We start from the raw sequence: 24381 nt of genomic DNA on the forward strand, positions 1-24381 counted from the left end.
CTATAAACTTGCACAACTATTGTTGGCAGAATTTCTGATGGAGACGAGGAGACGTACAGGAGCGAGATAGATCAGCTGGTTGAGTGGTGTCACAGAAACCTACCTTGCACTCAGTGCCAGTAAGTCAAAGGAATTGATTGTGGACTTCAGAAAGGGGAAATCAAGGGAACACACACTAGTCCTCCTAGAGAGATTATAAGTAAGCACTTTCAAGTTCTGGATATCAACATCTCTATCGTTCAATCCTGGGCACAACATATTGATGCAATTACAAAGAAGGCTTGAGCACCTATATTTTATTAGGAGTTTGAGGATAATTGGAATATCACTTACAAATTTCTACAGATGTACCATGAAGAGTATTTTAACTGGTTGCATCACCGCATGGTATGCAGGGCCCACTGTACAAAATCAGAAGAAGCTACATCATGGTCCACAGCATCAAGGATACCTTCAAAAGCCGATGCCTCAAAATGGTGGCATCCATCATTAAGGACTCCCATCATCCAGGTCATATCCTCTTCTCATTGCTATCATCAAGGAGGAGGAACAGGAGCCTGAAGACACACACTCAACATTTCAGGAACAGCTTCCCCTCTGTCGTCAGGTTTCTGAATGGACAATGAACCCATGAACAATATCTCATTATTTTTCCCTCTCTTTTTGGACACTACTTACTTATTTTTCTATATACATTGTAATTTATAATTTTATGATTATGTATTACAATGTACTACTGCTTCAAAACAACAAATTTCATGGTACATGCCAGTGATATTAACCCTGATACTGATTCTGACATCAATGAGACAATGGTAACTATGTTTTGGGAGAAATTAGATGGTTTTATTCAACATGTACAGATGAAACAAAATGATTCCTGCTAATAGAATCATTTCAACAACTCACACAAAATGCTGGAGGAGCTCAGTAGGCCAGGCAGCATCGATGGAAAAAAGTACAGTTGACATTTTGGGCCAAAACCCTTTGCAGGACTGGAGGAAAAAAGCTGAGGAGTAGATTTGCAAGGTGGGGGGAGGGGAGAGAGAAGTGCCAGGCGATAGGTGAAACTTTGAGGGGGAGGGATGAAGCAAAGAGCTAGAAAGTTGATTGGTGAAAGAGAGAGAGGCCATGGAAGAAAGAAAAAAAGGGGGGAGGAGCACCACCAGGAGGTGATGAGCTGGCAAGGAGATAACATGAGGGAGGGACAATGGTGAAGTTGGGGTGTGGGGGGAAGGCATTACTGGAAGTTTGAGTAATTGACATTCATGCCATCAGGTTGGAGGCTACTCAAACGGAATATAAGGTGTTGTTTCTCCAACCTAAGTGTGGCCTTATCCTGACAGTGGAGGAGGCCATGGATGGATATATCGGAATGGGAAGTAGAATTAAAATGGGTGGCCACTGGGAGATTCCGCTTGTTCTAGTGGATGGAGCATAGAGGCTCGGCAAAGCAGTCTCCCAATCTACGTTGGGTCTTGCCAATATAGATACAGGAAGCCATACCAGGAGCACCGAACACAGTATATGACCCTCAAAACCCACAGGTGAAGTATCACCTCACCTGGAAAGGCTGTTTGGGGCTCTAAATGATAGTGAGGGAGGAGATGTAGGGGCAGGTGTAGCACTTGTTATGCTTGCAAGGATAAATGCCAGGGCAGAGATCAGTGGAGAGGGACAAATGGACAAGGGAGTCACAGAGGGAGCGATCCCTGTGGAAAGCAGAAGGTGGGGGGAGAGAAAGATGTGTTTGGTGGTGGGATCCAGTTGGAGGTGGTGGAAGTTTCGGAGAATTATGTGCTGGACGCAGAGGCTGGTGGGGTGGTAGGTGTCAACAAGAGGAACCCTATCACTGGTAGCATGGCGGGAGGATGGGGTAAGAGCAGGAGTGTGTGAAATGGAAGAGATGCTGCCTGGCCTGCTGAATTCCTTCAGCATTTTGTATTTGTTACTCGGATTTCCAGCATCTGCAGATTTTCTCTTGTTTGTGATTTGAATAGAATCATTTCAACTAGTTTGATCAGCATTAAATCAGCTTGTGCTTTATAAATAAATGGTACTTCATGATGAGGTTGAACACAAGTGATTAAAGTCTAGGTTTTGCATTTTTTAAATACATTTCACCATCCAAAAGGAACTTCTGATGTGTGCTTTTAGAATGAAAGTGAATCTTATGGTCTTCAAATGTAAATTGCTAATAGATACGACAAAAAAAGTTACCACTTTCTCCAATGTTCTTCATGGTAGTTTTGAAGTAAGTTTAATTGTCTACACTGTGGTTATTAAACTTTGGGTACAGAATACTGTTATAACTGAGTGCTTTTTATAATAGTTCCTTTAATTTTTTATGGTAGATAGTTGAAGTATTTATGAGGCTAAATGTGTTCAATCTGTTTATGTTGCTGAATCATATTTAATGTGTTTATTCTGACTACTCTGGTTATTTTAAACGAGAAACTTAAACACAATATTTGATTTAACAAGTTTATATTCACAGCATGAAGTTCTGTGTGCTATGAGTGTACATTAAAAATATGGACACTGAGGTTAGTCAGGTCTGCATAATTTTTTTAAAATTCTTCCATTTTAGTGAATGGGTAAATGGAAAATCCTAACTCCTTTTCATTATATCATTAACAGGGACACCTAATGGGAAACTACAAGCACAAAGTACTTATTAGTATTTAATCTTACTTAGATTTGACAAAGAAACTAGAAGTAAGAATGCATTTGCTATTTTGAAATGTATTATTTTTGTTGCAGTGATGCCTTTGATTTTCAATATGGTTTGATCATTCTGAGGATTAGCCAAGGACTTGATATATCTCAAATACTTCAAATTCAAGGTAGGATTATGTAGCAGCAATAATCTCAATAAAGCAAATGTACATCTGCAAATCTGAAATGTGAGTGAAAAGCTGCCTGGTAGAAACAAATACTGAAATGATCTCTTTCTCAGGAGAGTTAATGTTTCAAGTATTGTGTACAATATACAAGAGTTTGTCAGTTGGTTGAAATTATTTTTATAGAATTGAGTCGGTGGTGAGAAATCAAGGTAACACAAACAAAATGCTGGAGGAACAGCAGGTCAGGCAGCATCTACGGAGAGGAAAATAAGGTTGATGTTTCTGCTGCGGCCTTTCGTCAGGAAACCTCAAGATTGAATTATTTGTATTAAATATATGGAAGGATGTTCAGAGAATGTCATCACACTGTAGGAATGTGGAAATGATGTTGCCTTAGGATGGAGCATTTCAGTTATGAGAAGAGATCAGATAGGCTGTGTTTGTTTTCCTTGTGGGGAGAGGAGACCTCAGAACTCCTTTCCCATAATGATGTTATCTAGAATTTTGATGATATAGGCTTAAGGTAAAGAGCAAAAGGTTTAAAGGGGATAGGGTATAGAGTCATAGTCCTTTGGTCCAACTAACCCTGCAAACTATGATGTCTCTGTTAAATCCACTTGCTTGCATTAGGCTTTCCTATGCAAGTACCTGTCCAAATGGCTTTTCAATGTTATAATTGTATCTGTCTCTATCTCCTCTAATAACTCGTTCTGTATAACCACCATACTGTGTGAGAAATCTGCCCCTCAGGTCTCATCTCACTTTAAAACTATACCTTCTATTTTAAACCCCCTGTACCCTAGGGACAAAAATGACTCTGTCTACCCTATCTATGTTCTTCATAATCTTATAAATCTCTGGGGTCACTACTCAACCTCCTATACTCCAGTGAGAACAAATCCAACCCATCCAATTTCTCTTTGTAATATCCTGGTGGATCTCTGCAGCACTCTTTGTAATGCTTTAATGTTAATTAACTCCTAAAATGTAGACGAAAACAACTGCCAGGTGCAAATCTCAGTTCAAAATCAAATGACCATTCTTGACATTCACCTTTGAATTGTCGCTTGACTTTCGGGCATGCAGAATGTGGAGTTCCTTTTATGTGTGATCCTGTTAATCAGTCACAGTTGGCTAATAACTTGGAAATAAAAGTGATTTCATATTCATTTACCCAGTGCATGTTTTGGAGCAGCCATTCATCATTTGAATTTGGGTCAAGAAGAGAAGAGTAAATAATACTGAAATTTTTAAAGCCAAAATCTTGGTGGATTTTTAGTTTCAATCTTTCATCTCAGTGTAATAAAGAACAATGCACTGTTTTGAGGACATTTATATAAAAATATGTTAGAGCATGGACCTAATTGGTTCTGAGGAAGGTTTTTTTGAGTTGAAACATTTAACTGTTTCTCTTTCATAGTTGCTATCTGACCTGTTGAATGTTGCTAACATTCTCTTTTATTTAAGATCCATTTGTAGTTATAAAGTTGGAAAATTTTAAAACCAGTCATTGGATCATTGGAGTAAAATGGTTAAAAGTGTGATTTAGTAGGAACGCTCAAAATGATTTATTTGAAAGGCTATTAGTGAAAGATTCAGGTCAATTAAATAATAATGAATGTACAAACCCCATTTCCAGAAAAGTTGGGATATTTTCCAAAATCTGTGATATGTTAATTCACGTGAACCTTTATTTAACTGACAAAAGTACAAAGAAAAGATTTTCAATAGTTTTACTGACCAACTTAATTGTATTTTGTAAATATACACAAATTTAGAATTTGATGGCTGCAACACACTCAACAAAAGTTGGGACAGAGTTAAAATAAGATTGAAAAGTGCACAGAAAAGTCATGCTACTGTGACAATTATAGCCACCTGGGCTCGGGAGTACTTCGGAAAACCATTGTCACTCAACACAGTCCGTCGCTGCATCCAGAAATGCAACTTGAAACTGTATTACGCAAGGAGGAAGCCATACATCAACTCTATGCAGAAACGCCAGCGAGTTCTCTGGGCCCGAGCTCATCTCAGATGGACTGAGAGACTGTGGAACCGTGTGCTGTGGTCAGATGAGTCCACGTTTCAGCTAGTTTTCGGAAAAAAGGGGCGTCGAGTTCTCCATGCCAAAGATGAAAATGACCATCCAGATTGTTACCAGCGAAAGGTGCAAAAGCCAGCATCTGTGATGGTATGGGGGTGCATCAGTGCCCACGGCATGGGTGAGTTGCATGAATGTGAAGGTACCATTGACTCTGAGGTGTATATTAGGATTTTAGAGAGACACATATTGCCATCAAGGCAACGTCTCTTCCCAGGACGTCCAAGCTTATTTTAGCAGGACAATGCCAGACCACATTCTGCACGGGCTACAACAGCGTGGCTTTGTCGACACAGAGTGCGTGTGCTTGACTGGCCTGCTGCCAGTCCAGATCCATCTCCTGTTGAAAATGTGTGACACATCGTGAAGAGGAGAATCAGACAACGGAGACCACGGACTGTTGAGCAGCTGAAGTCTTATATCAAGCAAGAATGGACAAAATTTCCAATTGCAAATCTACTACAATTAGTATCCTCAGTTCCAAAACGATTAAAAAGTGTTATTAAAAGGAAAGGTGACGTAACACAATGGCAAACATGCCTCTGTCCCAACTTTTGTTGAGTGTGTTGCAGCCATCAAATTCTAAATTTCTGTATGTTTACAAAATACAATTAAGTTGGTCAGTAAAACTATCGAAAATCTTTTCTTTGTACTTTTGTCGGTTAAGTAAAGGTTCACGTGAATTAACATATCACAGATTTCTGTTTTTATTGCATTTTGGAAAATATCCCAACTTTTCTGGAAATGGGGTTTGTAAATATATGTGTGTTGCTTGAATTTCCAGTTGGCCTGCTGCGTTCACCAGCAACTTTTATGTGTGTTGTAAATATTAAGCCCAGTTACCTTCAAGAGCTGGGGGTATAAACTTAGCACAGATAATAAAAAAAAATGCAGATACCACTTGGGTTCTATCCTTTGTACAAATGCATTTATGCCCTACAATGTTCTACTCATTAATAGAAATTAATGTGTATTAAATGCACTAAAATATTTAAATACTTCAAAGAAAATGATACCAGTCACCAACTATTTCAATTGAATGTATCAATACAAGCACTTTTGTATGTATTGCTCTGGATTTTCAGCATCTGCAGAATTTCTTGTGTTGAATATAAGCAGTGATTGGTTTTGAAATTACGAGCTGAAGCTGTGTAAAATAATGCACTGCAGGGAGCTATTTAACACAAACTGATCACTGTATTTTTACAGACATGATTGGTTGTAAATGCATACATATGTAGATGATGGGAAAAACGCTCCAGATAGCCCGAGGCTAACCTCAAGTATGTGGGCCTGTGCATAGCAATGAAAATAGAGTATAATAAAGTAAGCATAAAAATTGGCTGGTTGAATAGTGAAAGCATGAATAGAAAAATTAGTTAAATTAATCATAATTCAAGAAATGTAAGCATTTATATAAAATATAATGAATACAAAGGTAACTTTGAGGCAGATGGGAATAGTAGATTTTATTGCAATGTTTCACTGAGCAGTCAGACAAGATTGTCTCCCCATTTGACCGTGCTAATCTTGTGTAGCTCTTGTTATGTACCCCGTAACTGGGTTGCCAAACCAGCAGAAATGGATCACTCAGTTGGAGTCTGGATTACTGGAACTAAAGAAAGTTTTATTAAAGAAATAAGCAACACAGTACTCTAATAGTAAGGATATAAATGCAACAGGTTAGCAATGAATAAACACACATGTACACAGATCTAGGATAATAGGATCAATCAAGCTCTATCGTCGTCTAGGGGTAAATGACCAGTTTCAAAGTGACGCAAAGTTCAGTTCAATTGAGTTCAGTTTAGTTCACAGTAATCACTGCCGTGGGAGAGAGAGAGAGAGAGCGAATGAATATTCAAATCGGATTCCAAACAGACCTTCGATATTCCTCACAGTCAGCTTTCGGGCGAGCCCTTTGTAATGTCTTCTGAGGTCACCGACTGTGACCCCTCCGTTTCAGATACGATTGTTCCTCTGCAGTGAACCTGGCACCCAGGCAAGGGCGGACACACACCAGGTTCCCGCCGAACGTACCTTTCCACCCTGTGCGTCTATGGCTTGGTCCCGCGACCAGCCCTCCAAAACTCCCACTGACTTGTGGGAGAGGTGGCAGATCAACTGTTGATTCCACTGGTGCCAGCACAGGACAGTTAACATCTTAATCTATGTGTACTCTTTGTAACCCTCTTTCGTCACACTCTAAAGGTCACGACTGATGCCTTTGCTGGCTGCTTCATGCATATGTTCTAGCATTTTTGTGCAACTCTGTACTAAAGTGTACCACCTGTTCCATGACAAACTACTTGCTCTAAGACTGCCTGTGAAAAGTGGGATTAGACTAAGATAAAAGCAGTGATAACTGCAAATACAAATGGAGGAATGTAATTTTCCTCCTCTCCCAATCAAAACTTCTTCCCCACCACACCCACCCATTTGTGAGACAGAGGCTAAGGAAGTAAAGATCTTCACATATTTTTATTCTGTCCTGCTTTCATTTCTTCCAAGTAAAATAATTCCTAGACAAACCACAACATTTTTTAGAAATCCTTGAAGTAAATTGATATTCAAGTTATCTGTAAATGTTAGTAACATTTACTGTCTTAAATTCAATTGTTGGAAGTTTATGCATTTTTGTTGCAGAGCAGTTTTTTTCCATTATGCCACAGCTCATCAGTCAATGATGTATGGAGCACACTGAGGTAGTGTTTACTATTGAGTCAACAACATTTTTATAAAACTAACTTTCATATTCCTATCTTTTCAGTCTCTTACTGATTATATTGTTTCAAGAATGAACTGATGTGATGGCTCACAGAATCTGTTCTTCCAAACAATATGATAATAGAAAGGTGGTCTCCTATACTATTCAAATCAACATTGATACTGTTGGAGAATGGTATAATCGTTAAGTTTAATGCAGAAATCTCTTGACCCCTGAGATTAAGGAGATTTTTTCACAGATGCTTTTCAGGGTGACCATTATTTATCAAAAGCAAAAGCATGATTCCCCAGTCATCACTCTGTCTCTGATCACTGCAACTGAAGTAGACAACCAGATTTTCATCCTTTGTTTTGAAATGGGTATGCTTTAACTGAAAGCAAACAAAAATAACACAATTTGCCCCAATAAAGTTAAATAAAGTGATCAATAAAGTTCAGTAATCAGTTTCAGGCCAGTGTCTAGCCTCCTCTATGCTTAAAGTGAGTAGGCCCCTTTCTTTAAATCACTGATGTGTGGTGGAATGAAATCTTGGGTTTTTTTGTGAGGAAGTATCAAAGATAGGTAGTTCATGAGAAGTAAGTGACAGGATTTAAAATCTATATGCTATTCCTTGCAGTAAGGATTCTGTGTCCATCAGGTTTTTTTTAACGTAAGCCTATTAGCCAGTAAAAATGTAATTTTTCTGTCAAATACAGTCAGACACAACTGGCTCCAGTATATTACATGGCCTCAAATGTTGCCATTCTTTTACTGTACCTAACTTCCATTGGCAGTCATAAAATAGAGCCTTGTTAAACTGCTAATTAGTACATTGGCAAATATTCAGCTGAACATTTACAAAATTATAAAAAAAAGGTGCAATGCATAATCTGGTCAGTAGAAGTATAGTAGAATGTTTCAGTGTACTTGTGCTTCATTGTGATGACTAAAGAAAATGGAGCTGAATTTCTGATTCTATAGGGTAAAGTTCCATATCATTATTAAAAATATCCATATGGCAGTTGGCTGCAATGAGAGATGGACAAAATATTGAATTTGCCAAAACTGCTGTTGTGAATCTTCTGGCAAAAAACAGCAAAAGTGGCAGAACTTAGTTACCAGATCATTAATAAAATATCTGGCATGGGCTTTGTCATTTCACTCTGTTGTCTGAAGACCATCCTGACTTGGGAAGAAATTTAAATAACATGGTCCTTGTCAAAAGCATGTATTACTTTTTCCTTACAATGTACAAATATTTATGTAACAGTTTAAATGTTCTGTATAAAAGTGCATTGCTTCTGTTTTTATATGATTGTCCAAAATCTTTGTGTGCACTGGTGCCAATAGTTTTTCTTTTGTTTACAGAAGAATTACAAAGAAAAGAGCAAGAAAAACTAGCATTGGAATCTGCTAAGAGAGAGGAACAAGAGGATGGAAAACGAGGAATCCGTTCACTGAAATTCTTGAACAGAGCTGTGAAATATAATGCAAATACTCCATTAGCAGTGAATACTCAGAAGAGTAAGGCTTGTTCATGTGCACAAAAAATGATGATATGCACTAATAGCCGAATAATAAAATTATTGGCTGTGATTCCAATTTTCTAGCATAATTCCAGTAGGTGACAAGTGAAGCTCCTGGAGAAATTGTTGAGTGTGGGTGTTAGTCATTCTGAGGATTTCATCAGCCGCTTGTTGTGAGATGCTGAAGGATTCTCAACCAATTTCAGAAACCTTGTAAAGTCAAATAGATTTTCTTATGGATCATACATTTTGGAACCAACTTCCACAAAGGACAGAATTATTGAATGTATTTTGTTTAAAGAAAGCCAAGAAGGTGAGAGATTACTGTGGGTAGGCAGGAATAGAGTTGGTTACTTTCAGATCAACCAATCAACCACTAATTTATTAAATGGCAAAGCAGCTTCAAGGGGCCAGGTAGTCTGCTCTTAATTTATATGATCATTGACTTGCTGCACATGGTGATTGAAAACTAGCACAGACAACAGATAAGATAGGATTGGAGAGTAGAATAGTGCTTAGCTAAGGTATACATACAATCTATTTTTAGTTGAAAGTTATGGTTCCTCTTAAGTTTGATATTATTTAATTAATGTTTAAATGGAATGGCAATTTGAGAAGTAAAAGTAAGATAGTAAGTGGGAATCTGTAAGACAGATAAAGCATACATTTTTTGCTAGAACAGAAATCCAAAGAAAAGAATGGAAGAAATGAAGTCAGAAAGCAATTTCCATCACTGAATAGGAGGGGGAAGTTATTATCAAGAGGCTTTAGAAATTTTCAGGATTGAAAATTATTTTGATAAATTAAGGGCATCAAAGGTAATGCTCAGAGTAAACAAGGGTGCAATCCAAATTTAGACCCATGGTATGGTTATGAATGTATCAAAACTTTTAAACCAGCAAGGTATTACACCATGGAGTTAAAGAACTATAGTTTGACTTCCAAGATAAGAATTACTGCAATAGAAATTATTTGGAGTTGGCAACAGACAAGTGATAATCAAAAGTAAAACATCTGATTGTTGGAAAGAAAATTAACCACAGTTGGTCAACAAATGCAATATTTTCAGGATATGTGATATTTGGTCACTGTGACATGACTATTTATTACATGGTTTGTGATTTGATACAACCCTCTTAACAATCTATCTGGGCTATGAGATGGAGGAACTGCAACCCTGCCAAATAAATAAGCAAACAACTCCAGGTGAGGGAATATGGGATAAACCTTTTGAGGCACCGTGCTGTTGAGGGTATCCTTGCAACACCAAGATGAGAGATGGCATTTAGAATAAAAATAGTTTTCCCCCCCTATTCCTTGGGTAGGCTTAACAAATCAGTTCAACAGAATTGCTTGGATCTTAATTTTACAACTTCAGTTGAGACTTAAATTACAGTGACGATCTCACTGATTTTAAATCCCAAGCCAATGTCTCTGAAACATTAAAATTGCTTTTTTTTTGAGGCAGTTGTAATTGCGTTTCTGTTTTTTTTAAATCTAGCTTTTAAAGGGAAATCATACAAAGTCAGGAATTAAATTAGCACATTATGATTTATACTAGTAGCAGAATGATATGCCATTTGGAACCAAAGGAAATGTATAAAATGATTTTTCCTTTTTCTCGAACTAAAACATGACCATAGATTTAGAATGGTCGGCATTTTCTTGTGGCTTAGGATGACTTAATTGCATTCCAGTTCTATAGATTTTGAGGTGGTTGAAGAGACCAATGTGGGATACCTAACCTACAATGGTACAGGAAATCCCTGACAGGACAAGTCAGTGGGAGCTCCTTCTGTCATTTGTGCTGGACTCCTCTGTGGTTCTGAAGAAGAAACTCAAGATTCTGAATATTATCCTGAATGCTCCTTTAATATTTTGATTGTCATGGACCAGAGATTCTCAGAAGGATAAGGATGTTGCACATTTTCATGACGGTGTTGATAAAAGATCACATAATTGTTCTTGTATGAAAGAAGACCCCCTTTAGCTATTTGAGTTGCCTTCTGTAGTTGGTCCATGTCTTGGAAGCATGCAGGGATAACATGCATTTTGTGCTGGATTTGAGGACTTGATTTCAAAACTGTTCTCTTTAGACAGCCAATTGTTGTCCTGGCCTAATGAAGGTAATTTAAGAATTTCGAATGTCAAAGTCTGCCTTCACTGGAATGTAATTCCTAAAATGTGGAAGCTTGTCTTCCATATAGTGGTGGAAAATGCTTTTGCAGATTTAAAGCATGTGGTTCATTCTCTTGTACACTTTGAATGAATAAATACCAACTACAGACCACACCTTGATGACTGAGGTTGGGGTACCTTTGTTCTGGAATGGAAGCAAGAGAGATTGAACAGTTTCTTATTTATTCTGCTGATTAACTCCACTCCAGTAGGAAGCTTGTTGGATGCAAAATTGCAGTAAGATTGAGTGTCATTGACCTCAGTCTGTACTAGAGGAAATCATAGTTGGTGGGGGCTGAATTTGAGTAAAGATTCCAGACAGATGGGTGAGCTTGGCAAGGAGAGGGATTGAGTGGGAATGATCTCTAGGGATGAAAAGTTTAAATAGTGAATCTGCCTTAAGAAAGATGGTGATCTCAGACTGCAGATAGACTACAAACTTTTAACAAAGACTCTTAGAATCTCCGCATCATTCTACAGTCAGTGTTTGAGGGGCTTTTTTGCATAATACAACTTTGTACATATTACATCAACCAAACTTTGCATTTTATTTGACATCTCTGCTTGCTTACTGACATTATACTTGTAAATTTGGATCAAATATCCTGAAGTGGATTGTGCTTAGTGGATCTACACATACTTCACGATTGAGAATTTCTTAACATTCTTCCATGGTGCAGATTAAAACATTGATTAAGAAATTGTGTTCCATTCTGCATTGTTTTCTGATGGCTAATTAATACCTGAAATGTATCACCAGTAATAGTAATAGAGCATAAAGCTTGTGGGGTTGGTCAAAAGTTTGTCAGATGGAAAGAAGGAATGATTATTTTCTCGATAGATGAAGCAAGATTAGGCCTTCCTGCCTTATATTCATTTAGTATAAGATTAAAGGAAGATGGACTATATGCAATCAGATTTAAGTTCTTCAGGAGAAGGTCACCTTGAGCAAAGCTGGGATATAGCAGTGGAAGTGAAATCATTTCATGGCAAATTTGTGGCTGTCCTTGAACTAAGTATTTATTGATGGTTCCATGTTGTAATTTAATCCAAGTTAAGGTCATGAAAATGAACACTGTGCAAGATGTCACATACTTTCTGGTTGTGGAACCTCATTCATCACAAAGAACCCTTTGTCCACTTATTAAAAGATGTTTGTCACAATTGTGATGTAATTTTAGATTTGAGTCATTTCCTGCAATAGTGTTGTCACTTTTTCAAACAGTGGACTTTATATCTCTTAAGCCAAAAGTTGGAGTCCAGCACTTTCCTGCCTCTACAGAGACATTCAGCCTGTACGATTCATATAACTGTCAAATATCAGAGCCCTATTAAGTTTATTTTGCTCCGAACCATTTTGAAACCAATATTATCAACAAAACCATATTTGACATGGGTTCAAATTCCAAATTAACAAACTAGATTTATTTATTGAAAGTAAACAAATAGGACGTGGTGAACTTGTATGCTGTTCATTGGCAACTAATACAGGCTGCACAAAAACAATAATTTCTTTGTCATATTCAGGCTTTAAAATCTCTACTGGTTATGCTGCAAATTTCAATCAACGCTTATTGGAAGCTAGTGCGCAATTCAAAAAGAATCAAGAGAAAGGCACAGTAGATGTTTGGTGGTTGTTTGATGATGGAGGTATGAAGCATTTCATTTTCCAAAAGAAGTTAATTTCTGTGTATGATTCTAATATGTAAGATTTTGTGATTGTCTTCATTTGAATAAAGTTATGTTTTGGTAAAAGGATAGGCTTTCTTAAAATGTCTTTTGTGACATTAAGATCATAAAAGCATTTTATATTTAATGAAATAATTCCTAATAACATGTGAGAAGTGTCTAGATGAGCACTTGAATCACTTGTGCATTGAAGTCCAATGAAGAGCTGTGAGTTGGGATTAATGGGAGGGTGCTCAGTGGTCACATGGACAAGTTGGGCTGTTTGGCCTGTTTCTGTACCGTACAATTCTATGGCCCGATAGTCACTTTTATGTTGTGAAAATGTGGCAGCCAGTACATAGCAAGTTCCTATGGTCAGGAGTAACAAAACCATATTATATGTTGGTTAAGGGAGGAAGAATTGTTCTGGAGTCCTTGAAAATTTCAACTTTCTTGTAATACCATAGATCATTTAAATCTGCCTGGAAAAGGGCCTACAGGGTATTGATTTAACATATACCGTGAAAGACAGGCTCAACACTATATCAGTCCTGCACTAAAGTGCTGTTGTAGATTATGCACTCTTATAGAATGTGGTTCAAATGCATCACCTTTTTGTTCATCAAGAATGCTAATGCTGAAGATACTTGCCTATCTTATGAAACCTGTTCATTGCCTTAATTTTACCAAGTTGAAGTATCCAGGAGTTTATAAATAGTGAATGTAAATAGTGAAAATATTTTCACAAAAATATTGGAAGTATTTCTGATAATGCTTACAGTTTTAAAGTCAGCTATTAGAGCCTAGGTGTAATACTAATACACAAAATGATTTTAATCTTTATGAAAGTAAGCATATTACATGAATATTTATACAATCAATCTCAATTATTAATCCCACTGTCTTTGCTCTGATAGGCTTGACTATTCTTATACCTTATCTGTTGACGACACGGAAAAAATGGTCTGGTTGCAAATTGCGTATCTTTATCGGAGGGAAGGTGGACAGTATTAATGAAGAGAAACGCGCGTAAGTTTAGTTAAAATTATGAGTTCCAACCTACTTAAATCATGAATAGTAATCATCACAATGAGAAATTTCCTCTGAAAATTTGGAACTTAGATCATGAATTTTGTAATTTTGATTTTAGATCTTCTGTATTTTACATTCATAAGGATGCTGGTTATGTGCTGAAATGAGCTTTCACTACTGCTCTGAAGCTGATGCCTGTGCCACAAAATGGATTGTTTGAGTAGATGATGTGCTACCACCAGAAATCTGGTCCCAGTGTGTCTCCTTAAGTTATTTACTTTTTCAGCATCCCTTTAGAATTTATTCCCAACTGTTGTTGGTGGCAATCTTCGCCATCCAAGCTTTTAGCTTGTAAACCACCCCGCTCCACCCAAGCAACACACACAAAATGCTGGAGGAACTCAGGAGGCCAAGCAGCGGCATCTATGAAAAAAGAGTAACAGTGGACGTTTTGGGCTGAGACCTTTCATCAAGACTGGAAAAGAAGATGAGAAGTTAGACCAAGAGGGGGGAGGGAGGGGAAGAAGAGTACAAAATGGTAGGTGATGGGTGAAACCAGGAGAGAGGGGAGGGGTGAAGTAAAGAGCCGGGAAGCTGTTAGGTGAAAGAGATAAAAGGCTGGAGAAGGGGGAATCTGATCGGAGAGGGTAGAAGACCAGGGAAGAATGGGAAGGAGAAGGAGCACCAGAGGGCAGTGATGGGCAGGTAAGGAGATGAGGTGAGAGGGAGAAACTGGAATGGAAATGGTGGGGAAGCAATTACCGGAAGTTCAAGATACTGATATTCATGCCATGAGGTTGGAGGCTACCCAGACAGAACATAAGGTACAACTCCTCCAACCTGAGCGTGGCCTCATCGCGGCAGTAGAGGAGGCCATGGATTAACAAGTCAGAATGAGAATGGGAAGTAGAATTAATGTGGGTGGCCACCGGGAAATCCTGCTTTTTCTGGTAGCCTGAGCGTAAGTGCTTGGCGAAGTGGTCTGCCAATCTACTTCAGATCTCACCGATACATAGGTGACCGTACTGGGAGCACTGGATACAGTAGATGACCCCAACAGACTCACAGGTGAAGTATTGCCTCACCTGGAAGAGCTGATAGGAATCCTGAATAGGAGTGAAGGAGGAGGGGTAGAGGCAGGAATGGCACTTGCTCCGTTCGCAAGGATGAGTACCAGGAGGGAGATCAGTGGGGAGGGATAAATAGACAAGGGGATTGTGTAGGGAGCGATCCCTGCAGAAAGCTGGGGTGAGGGAAAGATGTGCTTGGTAGTGGGACCCTGTTGGAGATGGCAGAAGTTACGGAGAATGATATGCTGGATGTGGAGGCTACTGGGTTGTTATGAGAGGACAAGAGGAATTAATCCCTATCCCCGGTGGGGTGGCAGGAGGTGAGGTGAGGGCAGATGCGCATGAAATGGAAGAGATGCGAGCGAGGACAGCATTGATGGTGGAGGAAGGTACACCTTTTTCTTTGACATCTCATTAGTTCTGGAATGAAAAGCCTCATTCTGAGAGCAGATGTGGCGAAGATGGAGGAACTGAGAGAAGGGGCTGGTGCCCAGTGCACAGTTGCACATGCCTGCTGATAACTAATACCTCAGTGACACCTATACTTTGACCAGTCACAGCCTCCCAAACTGTACGGGCAGTGTATGTGAAGGCATACATGACTAAGGCCACATGGATGACTGAATTTCATCATGGCACATACACAAGCAAAACTTGATTGCTAAATAATGAACATTTAATGTAGTTTTATGGGCACTGGCCAAAATTGTTCAAGAGGTCTTGCAATGCTCCACCCTCCTTGATTTAGCACATTGCTGATCTGACAGTGTACAACTGTAGGAAAGACCGCAGTCATTATGTTTGGTTCCCACAACAAATTCAGTTCCTATTTATCAAGTCACAAACAAGAGAAAATCTGTAGATGCTGGAAATCCAAGCAACACACACAAAATGCTGGTGGAACTCAGAAGGCCAGGTAGCATCTATGAAAAAAAGTATAGTCGACGTTTCAGCCGAGACCTTTCTGTAGGACTGAAGAAAAAAAATGAGGACTAGATTTAAAAGGTGAGGAGGGGAGAGAAAAACACAAGGTGATAGGTGAAACCAGAAGTAAAGAGCTGGGAAGTTGATTGGTGGAAGAGATACAGGGACGGAGAAGAGGGGCCTTTGCCTGAAACATAGACTGTACTTTTTTTTTTCCATAGATGCTGCCAGGCCTGCTGAGTTCCTCCGGCATTTTGTGTATGTTTACTCCTATTTATCAAGTACATTTTCACCCTAGCAAATGACTTTAAGCCTGAGTAAGATCATTTGAGAACTTATATTTAAGTTTGATACACTTATCACTGTATCACCAAGATACCCTACACTTATCTCCATCACATCATGAAACTCCACCTTGCTAATGTACATATTTCCCTAAATTTTGTTACCCAAATCATAACATACCAAATACTAGACATTTAAAACCCCCATTGTACCTGACATAGATTGGTCCCTGACCCAGCATTTCCCCAGTGTTAAAATTTCTCATCATTTGTTTTCACAACCTTCCATAGACTAAATGCTGCTTCTTTTCTGAACTTCCTCTAGTACTATAACCCTTCCAGGCTTCTTGTTGTGGCCTACTGGAGATGGAAAACACACATCAGAAGGGCAATGTCATGATAGTCATGGGGGATTTCAGTATGCAGATTGGGAAAATCAGGTTGGGGTTGTATCCCAAGAGAGGGAATTTGTAGAATGCCCATAAGATGGCTTTTTTAGACCAGCTTGTGGTTGAGCCCTTTAGAGGAAAGGGTATTCTGGTTTGGGTGTTGTGTAATGTACTGGTTTTGATTAGGGAGCTTAAAGTAAAAGAACCTTTCGGAGGGAGTGATCATAATATGATAGGCTTCACCCTGCAATTTGAGAGGGAGAAGCTAAAGTCAGATGTATCAGTATTACAATGAAGTATAGAGGCATGAGAGAGGAGCCAGCCAAAGTTAATTGGAAGAGGACACTGGCAAGGATGATGGCAGAGCAGCAATGGCTGGAGTTTCTGGGAGAAACTCGGAAGGTGCGGGTTAGATACATTCCAAAGAATAAATATTCTAAAGGCGGGATGATGCAATTGTGGTTGACAAGGGAAGTCAAAAACAACATAAAAGCAAGAGAGAGGGCATATTAGAGTAATAGAGCAAAATTAGTAGGAAGTTCGAGGATTGGGAAGCTTTTATAAACCAACAGAAAGCAACTAAATAAGCCATAAGAAAGGAAAAGATGAAATATGAAGGTCACCTAGCCAATAATATCATAGAGGATACCAAAAGTTATTTTCAAATATATAAATAATAATAAAGAGTGAAAAGTGGATATTGGAACACTGGAAAATGACACTGGAGATATAGTAATGGGGGACAAGGAAATGGTGGGCAAACTAAATAAGTATTTTGTATCTGTCTTCACTGTGGAAGACACTAGAAGTATGCTGGCAGTTAGAGCGTGTCGGGCAGAAATGAGTGAATTGGTATTACTAGAGAGAAGGTGTTTGGGAAGCTGAAAGGTCTGAAGGTGGATAAGTTACCTGGATCAGATGGACTACACTCCAGGGTTCTGAAAGAGGTGGCTGGGGTGATTGTGGAGGCATTAGCTTGACCTCAATGGTTGGGAAGGTGTTGGAGTCAATTGTTAAGGATGTGGTTTCAGAGTACTTGGAGGCACATGATAAAATAGGCCAAAGTCAGCATGGTTTCTTCACGGGAAAATCTTGCCTGACAAATCTGTTGGAATTCTTTGAAAAAATAACAAGCAGGATAGACAAAGGAGAATTGGTGGCTGTTTTGTACTTGGATTTTCAGAAGGCCTTTGACAAGGTGCTGCACATGAGGCTGCTTAACAAGATAAGAGCCCATCGTATTACAGGAAAGGTACTAGCATGGATAGAGGATTGGCTGATTGGCAGGAGGCAAAGAGTAGAAATAAAGGGAGCCTTTTCTGGTTGGCTGCCGGTGACTAGTTGTGTTCCACAGGGTTGGTGTTGACACCGATTTGGATAATGTAATTGTGGCCAAGTTTGCAGATGATACAAAGATAGGTGAAGGGACACGTAATATTGATGAAGCAGGGAGGCTGCAGAAGGAATTAAACAGATTAGGAGAATGGGCAAAAGAAGTATAAGTAGCAGATGGAACACTGTGTCAGGATTTTGTGGTCATACACTTTGGTTGAAGGAGCAAAAGCACAGATTGCTTTCTAAACCGGCAGTAGATCCAAAAATCCAAGTGCATAGGGACTCGGGGATCCTTGTGCAGAATTCCCTGAAGGATAACTTGCAGATTGAGTAGGTGGTGAGGAAGACAAATGCAATATGAGTGTTTGAAAGGATTAGAATATAAAAGCAAGGATGTAAGGCTGAGGCTTTATAAAGCACTGGTGAGGTCTTACATGGAGTATTGTGAACGGTTCTGGGCCCCTTATCTAAGAAAGATGTGCAGACATTGGAGACGATTCAGAGGAGATTCACAAGAATAATTCTGGAATGAAAGGATTATCGTATGAGGAGTGTTTGATGGCTCTGGGCCTGTTCTCAGTGGAATTTAGAAGAATGGTGAGGGGGGGTCTCATTGAAATCTTCGAATGTTGAAAGGCCTCGATAGAGTGGATGTAGAGAGGATGTTTCCTATGGTGGGGGAGTCCAGGACTAAAGGGCACATTTTCAGAATAGAGGGACATCCATTTAGAACAGAGATGTGGAGGCATTTCTTTAGCAAGAGGGTGGTGAATCTGTGGAGTTCATTGCCAGAGACGGCTGTGGAGGTCAGGTCATTGGGTGTATTTAGGGTGGAGGTTGATAGGTTCTTGATTTGTCAGGGTGTGAAAGGTTATAGGGAGAAGGTAGGAAAATGGGGTTTAAAGGGAAAATGGATCAGCCATGATGAAATAGCAGAGAGCAGACTTGATGGGCCAAATGGCCTAATTCTGATCCTATCTTTTATGGTCTAATCCTCTGATATTTCAAGTTAGCTTCTAAACTTTCCCAACTCCTAAAACTTAACCAAGTAAGCACTTGTCATCCTACATGCCCCTAAAGTTCAGCTTACACTCTTTCTGCACTTTTATTCACATGCTTGAAGTTGATGATAAGACAGAAAACCTAAAACCTGCATAAAGCCATTTTTAGCAAAATTGAAATGTAGCCCTATGCAGTTGTCATTAAAAGGACAATTGGATATTGCCAAGCAGAGAGGTCATTTTTTTAAATAACACACAATCTGCTGGAAGAACTCAGCGAGTTTAGGAGCATCAGTGGGAGGAACTAAGCTGTCAGTATTTTGCGCTGAAACCCTGCGTCAGGACTGAGTGAAGAGGCGAGGTGGCTAGCATGAGAAGGACTTTGAGGCATATAGTGGATTGAGGAGGGGTGCAAGATGAAAGATGGGTAGTGTAGGTAGGAGTGGAACTGGCAGATGAAGATCTGAGATAGAAGCTGTGAGAGAGAGAGAGAGAAAAGGAAACAACAGATGGAGCAAGGTAGGGAAGGTAGTGTAAAGATATGAGACGGCTTCTGAATGGAGATAAGCAGAAACACCACTGCTGGATTCTGATTTGTAAAGGAGTAGGAGTGGCTACTATCAGAGAAGGGAGAGAGGCCTTCGACCATTGGAACTAAAGGGGAGATTTGGTGGGTTATCTGTGTGTGAAGTTGGTACATGGAGGAGGGGAAAGGGGGAAAAAAGGTAGAAATTTGGGGGTGGAGGTTAATTACTATTGTAGACTACTCAAGGGGAATATTTGTGTTAGGCTTCATCTGGCAGTAGAGAATGTCAAGGATGGACAAGTCAGTGTGGAAAGGGGGAGGAGAGCTGAAACTAGTCAGCAGTTGGGAGCTTGGGATAGCCATTGTGGTCTGAGCATAGATGTTGTGCGAAATGGTCACTGAGTCTGCATCTGGTCTTGCCGATGTAGAGAGGGCCACATCAGGAGAACTGAATGCAGTAGACAGGGCTGGGGGAGATGCACGTGAACCTTTGCCTAACCTGAAAGTACTGTTTAGGTTCCTGGATATTGGTGAGACAGGAGGTGTGAGGATAAGTGTAACAACTATATGTGAGGGCAATGGCAAATGTCAGGCAAAAGAGAGAAATGGATGAGCAGACCAAGGTGTCATAGAGGGAATGATTCCTGCACAATATGAAAAGGAGAAGATGTAGGATCATAATGCACTTGGCAGAAGTGACATAGAGTGATTTTTTTATATGCTTTTCTGAAAGTGGAGGTAGGCCATGTACCTCCCATACCTTTGCTTAATATGGGTTAGCTGGCGAATGGCAGTAAGTCAAAATCTGGAGGTTTTGGAACTTGACAGTTCTACCTTACTTGAATGAAGTACATACTTTCTATGTTGTTGGTGAAAGAGGGCCCTGTTATTTTTGTATTGACTGTAAAAGGGCAAGTGCCAAATTAGCCACAACTTTCATAAATAGGTTAGGCCTGTATGTACTGACCTTCAATATTAATATTGAAGGCTACATTGTCAAGATGTGTGGCGTTTATCAACAAATACTGTGTTTAAAAATAAACGTGCTTGTTTAATTCAAAATGCCCACAAACCATCAGCAGTAAAACAAAATCACATCAGTTTTTCACCTGGGTACTACTTTAGTCACTGTAATGTTGAGGCATTTGAAATGTAGAAGTTGAAGACAAATCTGCAACATAATCATGAGCCCCTATTGCAATTTTCAACAGCCAACTTTTCGGTAACTTAAAGGACACTTTAATAAATTAGAGTAAACCTGGAAGACTTTTTAATACACTACACAAATACACTGGAGTGAAGAAATCTTTTTTGGGATTGTTGGTCAATATCATTGAATACTTAAACAAGCTTGGTTTTTATAAACTATTGCATGCAGATTTTCAAACTCAAGCAAAAACAAACCCAGGAGAACTCTGCAAGATGAGCATCCTGTGGAGGCAAAAGGGTAGTCCACATTCAGGTCAACACTCTGCATCAGGGCCGAGAGTACAGAGGGAAGATAACCAGTGTATAAAAGTGAGAGGGAGATTTTGCAGACTATTGGATCTTATTTCCTATTAATACCTAACATGCTTGTACTTCACTTTTTTTAAACATTACACAGTATATAATAAAAGATGAATGTGCAAAAGTAGACAAACTCTGCAAATACAAAGGAAAATAATAATAAATAGATAAATAATATTGAGAACAAGAGTTAAGAGTCCTTGAAAGTGAGTCCATAGGTTGTGGAATCAGTTCAGTGTTGAGGTGAGTGAAATTATCCATGCTGGTTCAGGAGCCTGACGGCTGAAAGTTAACAAGGAATGACAATGTCTCTTCTCTAGATGTTTGCTTAAATTCAGCATGTCACCAAAAACTTTGACAAACATCTATAGATGACAAGTGGAGAGTATCCTAACTGGTTGCATCATGGCCTGGTATGGAAACACCAATTCACAGGAATGGAAAGAGCAAAAGGAAGTGGTAGGCACAGCCCAGTCCATCACAGGCAAAACCCTTCCCACCTTGATTACATTTACGTGGAGCAATGCTGTAGGAAAGCAACATCCATTAACAAACACCCCACCATCCAGGCCATGCCCTTGTCTCGCTACTGCTATCAGGTGAGAGGTACAGAAGCCTTAGGTCCCACACCATCAGGTTCAGGAACAGTTATGACCCGTACTACCACCAGGCTCCTGAACCAGAGTAGATGCCTTAATTCACCACTACTTGAAACTGATTCTATGATCTACGGACTCACTTTAAAGAACTCTACAACTCATGTTCTCAGTATTATTTTTATTCGCATAGTTTGTCTTCTTTTACATACAGTCATTTGTCAGTCTTCAATAATGCATAGTTTTTTGTAAAAATCTAATGGGTTTCATTTTGAAAAAATGAAACTCAAGGCAGTATATGGTAACACATATACTTTGATAAATCTTTGACCAATTTTCCGGTGAACACAGTGAATTTTAAGGGAATGTGGGGGGCCAGTGAGTTGAAATGAAACGTGAGAATTGAGGTCCAGTGAGTTCAAAGTGAACTCAGCCAGTGTCATCTGGTGGAAGAGCCAGATGCTGAGCCATCAGGATTTATAGATTATTGAAGTATTACTGTGGATGGATATTTGAGAAAGCCTTTTAAAGGAAGTGAACAGGACAGAAAGATAAAATTGTTTTGGGAGGCATTTCCAGAGGGAAGGCTGAAGCTAAACAGCCTACCAACAGCCATGTGCTTAAAATATCTGTCTCCATGAAATGGAGCAACAAAAAAAGGCTTTGTGGAGTGCCAGTCAATGTTTTTGTGGGTGAGAGGTCATGGCATATTAATTCATTAATAAGTGAGAAAACTGTTTTCACCACAAGTGACTGCAGTAAAAGTTTTACTGTTTAATTTGCCATATATGTGTATATATATTGCCTAAGCAGGCCTATACTAAAAATTGCAAATTTCATATTAAGGTTTATGGATAGTGTTCTTATCTCTGGAAGTTCATATTGTTACCTCTGTTTCTTTGAAGTCCCCACTAGTAACTTTATTAAAAATGTGCCGTTACTGACTCCAGCACGCTTTAAAGGATCAGCATTGTGTAACTAGTTTGACCTTTGCTGTGTTCATCGCTTTTGTTTTATGTTATTTTGCCAGAATCGCAAACCTTGCAACACTGGTAGCCACTCTGCACTTGTCGTGGCTGAATAAAACTGAGCCACATGGAAACTAACTGGGAAATATAAAATTCTTTATTCACACAGCGAACCTTAGCGAGAGAGAGAGTCCAAGAGAATTTATATATCTTCAACACAAAAATAACAATAAATAATTAACTATGGGTTCAATTACTATAATCACGTACTTTAACATCTACAGAATTACATATTTACAATGGCAACACATTCCAACTAGCAGAACTACTTTGTATATTCAATATCAATGTCTGCTCCAAAAGTCTCTTGAGTACAAACTCCAGACAACGAAAAAAGGTCCTGAAGAAATGTCTCGCCCAAAACGCCGACTGTTTATTCTTTTTAATAGGTGCTGTCTGGCCTGCTGAGTTCCTCCAGCATTTTGTGTGCATGTGTTGCTATATACATCTTTTGTTAATGGTGTGAAGGATGGCTTCATGAATATACAACTAACCAGAAAATTAAATGACAAAATAGACCTGTCCTAAATTGTGCATTAAGAGGCAGGAATACACCTTTAACAATGTGATAATGGCAGGAACTATTGTCTATCATTTTCCTCATGTAGTTTCAATAGGACAGAATCAGAGTACCCCACACCCAGATTGGTTTCATTTGCCAGAAAGTATCAGTTGGAAATTAAATTTTGTACAGTTTTTATTACATAAAGACTGCTTCTCATTTTAGTTAATCCTTCATTATGCTATTCATAATGTCACAGCTCAAGAATGATCTCTAACTCTGTGCAAAAGTAATCCAGCTATTCCTACCCCCTGTTCTTTGCATGCAAATTCGTTTCTTTTGGATGCAATCAGCTCAATTTTAAATGCTACAGTTGAACAGGCCACCACTACTACCCATTCCAGACTTTAATCAACGGCTGTGTAAAAATATTTGTTCTTATGAATTCCACCAATCACCATCTTCTAACCCATGGTTCGTTTTATAGTAATATTTGGCCAATTTAAATAATCACATAAGTGAAGATTTGACCACAGGGAATTTACTTGGAGGATCAAGTGTAAGTTTGGAAGGAAATATCAGACGGGTGTAGTAATTATTTCACAGCTGTGTTGGAAATTGAGCACAGAATGAAGGAGAAGGCACCAAATAAGATTTAAAAATTTGTTAGAAGGAAAGATGGAGGTTAAGAAGTTTTTCAAATACAATGGGAAGTTTGCAGATATAACAGTAGCCCATGGGGTTCCAGTACCTGTGTATATAATTTGAATACATATTAAAGCGAATAATACCAGTTTTTGCAGATAATGCTAAAATAGACATAGAAAATGTATTGCTTGTTACAACATTTTGGTGCATTACAGCACACAATATGAATAAAGTTAAAATCAGCAATAGAGGAATCAAGTATTTACTGGTGATGTCCACAAACTTCTCAATTTCCATTCATGGCTGTTCATTCATTGGGACTTTGAACACAAAGGTATTCCTAAGCATACACTGTGGCATCTAGTACATGCCCACAGAACATCCTTGATTCTGGTCCATGTGTGTGTGGCCTGTGGGTGGTGTGCAGGTTTCAGGACAGTTGTGAAGTTTGTTCAGTCAATATTGAAAAGGAGCCCGCTCAGAGTGCAGAGCCATTCCCTAGAATCAGTTT

The 24381-nt window shown here is 39.0% G+C and overlaps 1 protein-coding gene across 3 annotated transcripts in view; it reads left to right on the top strand.

The window, feature by feature from the left end:
• slc12a1 (solute carrier family 12 member 1) overlaps window positions 1–24381 on the top strand; it is a 163576-nt gene that overhangs the window by 131907 nt on the left and 7288 nt on the right. For 2 of the 3 annotated variants that reach the window (XM_063070928.1, XM_063070925.1), the window contains exons 19-22: window positions 2764–2846; window positions 9023–9178; window positions 12886–13008; window positions 13944–14055. In XM_063070928.1, the coding sequence (XP_062926998.1) occupies window positions 2764–2846; window positions 9023–9178; window positions 12886–13008; window positions 13944–14055 (474 nt within the window). The remainder of the gene's footprint in view (window positions 1–2763; window positions 2847–9022; window positions 9179–12885; window positions 13009–13943; window positions 14056–24381) is intronic. The other variant, XM_063070927.1, reaches the window with a different exon arrangement.

This window comes from Mobula hypostoma, chromosome 18 (assembly GCF_963921235.1).
Source record: "Mobula hypostoma chromosome 18, sMobHyp1.1, whole genome shotgun sequence".
Classification (NCBI taxonomy): Eukaryota; Metazoa; Chordata; class Chondrichthyes; order Myliobatiformes; family Myliobatidae; genus Mobula; species Mobula hypostoma.